Below are 6,545 nucleotides of genomic sequence, written 5' to 3' on the forward strand. Positions count from 1 at the left end.
TCCAAGGAGATCTCGGGGAGAAGAAGAGGGTTGGAAGTGTAGGGGGAGAGACGGTGGAGGCTAGACTAGAGGACAGATACCTTGGTCCAAAGCGATATATAACCTGCTCGGCCTTCCTTTTCTGTTAGGAAGACTCAGACGCCACACCAACGATCTTCTGATATCACTCGCAGCTGGACACAGATAACAGCTTTGGCCCCCAACAAGAGTTCGCTTGAGCATCTTCAGGTCGAACATACCATACCCCCGCCCCCTCATTAGAGTGACCAAAGTCTCGATCCTCTCTACGCAAGGAAACCACCAAAGATGCGCTTCTCCACCATCGTCACCGGCCTCATCGCCACCGCTTGCACAACAGCCCTGGCCGCGCCCGTGTTCCTCCCCGTCGGCGTCCTCCCCTCGCAGCCGACCACCGCCGAGGACGTGACCAGGGACATGACGAACCTCGAGACCGCCCTCGGGGGCTTCAACAAAGCCGTCCAGGACGCCATTGCCGGCGGCAAGACCGGCGTCACCGGCACCGCCCTCGACGCCGCCCTTTCCAGGGCCATCGAGTATCAGGCCATCACCCAGACGGCCCGCCTCAACTCCAAGAACATCATCGGGCCCTTCAGCCCTGACGGGTCGGCATCCATCGTCGACAAGCTCAAGGGGCTCCTCTCCGCCTTGCAGGCTGGCGAGCAGCTGCTCACCGACGCAAAGGCCGGTGGCGTCCTCGGCACCTTCCACGGCACCGTCATTAAGCTCTATCTCGAACTGACCTCCACCGACACGGTCGGTTACCTAAAGACCCTGCTGCCGTACATTGACACCTCCGTCAATAATGACGCCACTTCCACCTCCACCGCCATCAACGAATCCTTGGAAGACATTGGTGATATCCTAGCCTCCAAGTAAGCGAGAGGCCATGGTGTAAACTGCTACGTTGACGGAGTTTTTTGTCTCGTGTTTCGTGAGGTTGTTGTTCTCATGGGAAGAAAAGCGAAGCAGCGATTGTAACATAGATATCTGTTTTTTCTTCTCTTTTTCTCACCTTCTCTTTTCCCTCCCAAGGAGTTCAATATGTGTCGTTCTTAACAGGACTTAGCTAATTGTATCCCGTATACTGGACCAAACTTATCATGATAATGTCACGCTTCACGTACCTATGACGAACATAATGCCTGGTACCTTATTTCAAACGCAGCTTCCAAGTGATACCCGTGAAATGGAGGTAGAAAGGGAAAAGCCGCAAGGAAACCCCTCAGCCCAAGAGGTTATGGACACCCATTCTTTTCATAACCTCGGGTGTCGAGTACTTGTCTGCTATGCCCTTGTGTGACGGATCAAGACTTATACTGCGGCCTGTGATCATCGAAACTATGTGCTCAACCTGATCATGAACTTCCGTATGTCTTGCTTATATCGTCTGATGATGCAGCACCAGTGTCAACATCGGCCAAATGTCCGACTTCGGTCCTGCCTTGCTCTGCGGTAATAATTCTAATCCAGCGGCTTGCAGATGCTGTATAGACCCAGGAGTCGTTCCAAGGCCGGTAAGCCATGAGGGCACAAGAGAGACGGCGACATGCTAGAGCAGTACTGATTGCCGAACTCTACTTACGCTCGCCGTCTCTCTCGTCTCGCTAAGCAGCTCTTGTCTTTGTGTCTTGCTTTCATCGTAGCTGCTTCCTCCATCATTCACGAGTACGAGGGGAGAGAAGAGCCTACGCAGATGAAGACGAGTGGACATGAGAACAGTCGCGTCAGAGGCCAGGAGTGAACAAAAATATCGCCGTCACCCACACAATCTCGTAGCCGCAGTATGTTTCTATCAGACCGACTGGCGCCAACGACGTTGGACACCCGGTTATGTCACCAGGCAGACGGCTTGTGAGCAAAAAGGTTGCTCGGCCGGGAGTGTGGTGGTGAAACTATGACGAGCTGTCAAAAGCGACAAGGGAGGGATATGGGGTTGATGGTTCACCATGACCTAAAATGGTCGAACTCAGTTTGGGTATGGGCCAGCAGCAGCGGCTCGGCATCAAGCCTAGGATTAGTCTTTGCGTATCAGCCGGCATGGTCTCTGCATGTGGACAACCGCTCGGAGGGTGAATGCGGATGCCGAGAACTCTGCCAAAGTGCAGTGCCGATGATATCTACACTATGGCTGGCCTCGGTGCGCTGGCGGTGATGGCGGTGCCTCTTGGCGCGCGGGGCAGTGGCACATGTATACTTCTGTGCTGCTGCAAAAAGGGTGTTGCAACAAACAACATTGGCGGAGGTAGGTTGAGGACGGTGTTTGGGCTTTGTGGGTGTTGGGGATTGTTTCCCCAAGAGTCCCAAGGCTGCTAGTCCGTATTTCCGTGGCATTTACATCGGGGACGCAGGCGGCTTCGTCTCTCCAACAGTCGATTTGCTCTTCATTGTTCCGGACCAGAAAGAGTGGCCAGCGAGCATTCCGTCATTGTAACAAGGAACATGCTCCGAGGGGCGCAAATCGTGGATGGATGGGGGGCTCCGGGAATTGGGATGGGCTCTGTTTGAGAATGAGCTGATGCCGATGACTGCCCAGGGCCGTTGGATCGGCGAGTGCACAAGAAGCACAGCGAACTTGCACCCCATGGGCTGCTGACCATACCGGCCTCATTCGAACGTCCTCCGGTGTCCGCAGAGAGGGTATCCCGGACGCGGAGTCAGGGAAGGCCAGGGGGGGGCCGGTACTGAGGGGCCAGACGACGATCAAGACGGCGACAAGAAAGGGTGCCGGGGAGAACAAGAGTCGCAAATCTTCTCCCAGTCAGCCAAGAAGGAAGCGTGGAGGTGCTTGGAGGCGAGGCTTCCTGGGCGAAAGGCTTGGCCTTTTGGGAAGAGACGGAGTGGCCGAAGAGGAGTGACCTCAAGCGGAGGCCTCTTGAGGAGAAGGAACATGTTGCAGGCTCCTTGGAGTAGCAACCACCCCGCTTTTTCCATTCCACGGTGGCCCTCTTTTCATCTTGGCGGAATGGAGACCTTGGCGGTAAAGGGTTGGTTGGTTGTTTGGTGGTGGTGGTCTTCGCGGAGGGGGCCACAGAAGGGAGCCGTCACGTCTACTCGGTAGGTGTTGTGCGAATTGCCTGTGTGGCGCACGCCCGTCACTAGTGCGCATCAACTGTGTGTGGCCCCGCGTATGCATCTGCATCTGCGTGCTGCGTGCTTTGTCCCTCTGCAGTACTCGGTACAGCATTCTGTCTCGTTTCTACCACTAGCCTCCCTCGCCTCCTTCGCCTCCATCGTGCGATGGCCGTCGAACGGCGGCTGAGCCGCAGAGTGTTGAAAGCAGCTCCAAGTAGCTAGGGCGGCACAGCTTTGCCGTTTAGTGGGTCGGAGGGCCCGCCCATGCACCGAGGGCGGCACAGCGGGTTTGCTGCCAATGGCCATCAGACAATGAAACACAATGTTCCCGCTTGGCAGGCATATCTTGGGGGGGTTGAGTGAAGCTGCTCTGTTGCCGATGGTCTGGTGCCACCCACATCCACACACCGTCTAGTGGCTGGCCAACATCCCCCACCGCTTCGCATAGTTGGAGGAGGATTTGTGCAAGTGCATGGCGACAAGGATATGGAATGTTTCTCGTTGTCGCGCCTGTTTGGTGCGTATCGTGACACTCGACGCGGGCTGTCTCGGGAGGAGCTGAGTATGGGTGTGCGAAGGAGAGAGGGAGAGAGAGAGAGAGAGAGAGATGCGTATGAGGTGCGAGAGGCGGAATAAACATGGGCATCCAAGGGTTCGATTGGCAAATGCGGACGGTACACTAGGTACGGTTGGTGGGCGGGGTATCGGAAACGATGGGAAAAGTGGTGGTAAAGTTGTAAATGCGAGGAGAATGCGAGGCGACTCGGTTAGCCCACGACAAAGGCGTCATCGCGTATGTATGGAGCATAGGTATCCGTACTTGTACAGATATATCCTGGGCGGACAGGCCGACGATGATTGGATGGCGAAGTCGAGCAGGACAGTTGGTTGTTGACGCGGAGGTTTTTCGTTTTGACCGTTGGCGACGATGCCTTTGTTTTGGACGATGGAAGGGCGGGGGGGAGAGACAGAGACAGAGAGAGAGAGAGAGAGAGAGAGAGAGAGAGAGAGAGAGAGAGAGAGAGAGAGAGAGAGAGAGAGAGAGAAAGGATGATTCTGCAAAGCAGATAATGTTGGTCGGAAGAGTGAGTTGAGTGTCTGATCAAAGTGACGATGGCACAAGATGGAGATGGATGAGTCTTGGTGCAAAGTACACTACGGAATGGAATAGGTAGTAGGTACCCAGGTCCGTTCCTACCTAGGTGGGTACGCAGTTGAGTGTCGAGATGATAGGAAAGTACGGAACGTACCTATGGAAAACAATCCGAGTATCCGTACCTTCCTACGGCAGCCTGCAGGGCGCACTGGTCCAAAAGTCAAGTGGCTACTACGTATACCCTATTAATTACTAAAGGCACTGTATACTATTAATCTAAGCTATACGTAACTTATTATTCCTATAGGTAAATTATTCTTTTAGATAGTATTATATCTATATAGCCTATAATATTAAGTAACTAGTTATAAATACTATTCTATAACTAATTAATTAATTTACCTTAACCTACTAATTAGTAAATAAAAAAATTAGTACGTACCCTAGGTATATACTTTATAGTACGTACCTAGGGCTAATTATATAGGCCCTTACTTAGGGTATAAATATATTTCCCCCTACTTCTAAACTTCCTTTCCTTTTCTTACGCCTAATTTAGAGTATATAAGTAACCCTAACTATATATTCTTATTTACTTTTATTTACTTTTTCCTACTTATTTATTTATCTTATTTTACTTAAATTACTACTTAACTAATTATTATTTTTTATAGATTTTTATAATTTTATATATTCTAGTAGGTGCCTAGCGTTACCTTATATATTCTTATATTCCTATATATTCCTATATATTCCTATATATTCCTATATATTCCTATATATTCCCTATATATCCTTATATTTCTATCCCCCTTTATTATTATCTATATAGCACCTTAATAATTACTACACGTCTGTACATACTTACCTAATATAGCTAAGCTTATCCTAGATAAGATTAAGGGTGTAAAGCTCCTAATAGATAAGTATATTCCTATATAGTTATATCCTAAATTAACTAATATAGAAATTACTATACACTACTATAAATATATATACACACTTTTATATATTTCCCTTTATTTTATACTAATTTATATAGTTATAGTTAAGTATATATCCTAAGCTATTATTATATAGTTCCTTAATATAGGTAATAGCGTTAAAGTAAGTTTTTATATATATCTATACTATCTAATAATAATACTTACTTCTATATAGGCTTAGATACTTAATCTCTATATAAAGGTATATAATAGTGTACGCGTTAAGTATAAACTTAAGTATAAACGCCTATAAAATAGTAACTCTATTCTTATATAAGTATATAGAACTATACGCTCTAGTATAGATATATATATTAGTTACTAAAAGGGTAATAGTCTATATATAACCTACGTTATTATACTAAATATAGTATTATATATAAATTATATATATAATTCTAGCGTAAGCTTATATAGCTTTAGTAAGTTCTATACACTTCCTATTAATTTCTCTATATACTTATAATTATATATAGTCTTAGGTAATAATAAGTAATCTAGTAGTAAGTTATCTACTTTACGTAAGTCTAAGTAAGTTAAGGTAAGCTATATAAAGATAGACTTTCTTATATAGATCTATAGCCTTAAGCCTAAGTATATACGTTATATTAGTAATATACTTATTTCTATAGCAGACAAGCTTAAGTCTACTAGCTACTATAAGTTTTTATATACCTTTACCTTTTATTTATATATTTACTTACTAGTATATAGGCGCTAATAATCTAATTAATATTCTAATTATTTCTAATAGTAATAGTAATTAGTTACCCTAATCTATACATACTTATATACGTCTAGACACGTCCTAGCTAATTTAATACTAACTTTATAGAACTTTATAAAAAGGTTAGGAGGATAATAAGGGATTAGAATCTTTTATAGATCCTAGTAGAAAGATATATATTAGTATAGGGTTTTATAAGGCGTTATAGAAGGGTACTTATATAGGCAAAACAGTACATACCTAGCTAGTTTTTTATAGGAAAGCGTAGAGTTTAGTAAATAAGGTTAGTTTTTTATAGGCCTAGGCACCTATATATATATCTATACACTAGTTTTAGAACTGCCTAGGCCTTTATATTTCTATACTTTTAGATACCTAATTTTATAGTTCTATATATATACTTTTTCCTTTATATACTCTTATAACTACCTATACACTATTAACTATTTCTCTCCTTTTTTACTTAAAATACTATAAACTAGTTACTTAGTATATAATCTTATATAGTATTTTACACTTATTTAAGAAAAGTTAGCTACTAGCTAGACTTACGCTTTAATTATTATATATCTTATAGAAAATTACTAGCTTTAAGTTTCTTTTATAATATTTAAATAATTCCTACTTTTAATTAACTATTACT

General features: G+C 44.9%; 1 protein-coding gene across 1 annotated transcript; it reads left to right on the plus strand.

The window, feature by feature from the left end:
- Positions 1–306: 306 nt before the first annotated feature.
- Positions 307–897, plus strand: GLRG_01852 (uncharacterized protein; the record flags this gene model as incomplete). The annotated part of the gene is made up of 1 exon (XM_008093186.1): positions 307–897. The coding sequence occupies one exon, from the start codon at positions 307–309 to the stop codon at positions 895–897; it is 591 nt and encodes a 196-aa protein (XP_008091377.1).
- Between the last annotated feature and the right edge of the window lie 5,648 nt (positions 898–6,545).

Source organism: Colletotrichum graminicola, assembly GCF_000149035.1.
Source record: "Colletotrichum graminicola M1.001 genomic scaffold supercont1.7, whole genome shotgun sequence".
Taxonomy (NCBI): domain Eukaryota; kingdom Fungi; phylum Ascomycota; class Sordariomycetes; order Glomerellales; family Glomerellaceae; genus Colletotrichum; species Colletotrichum graminicola.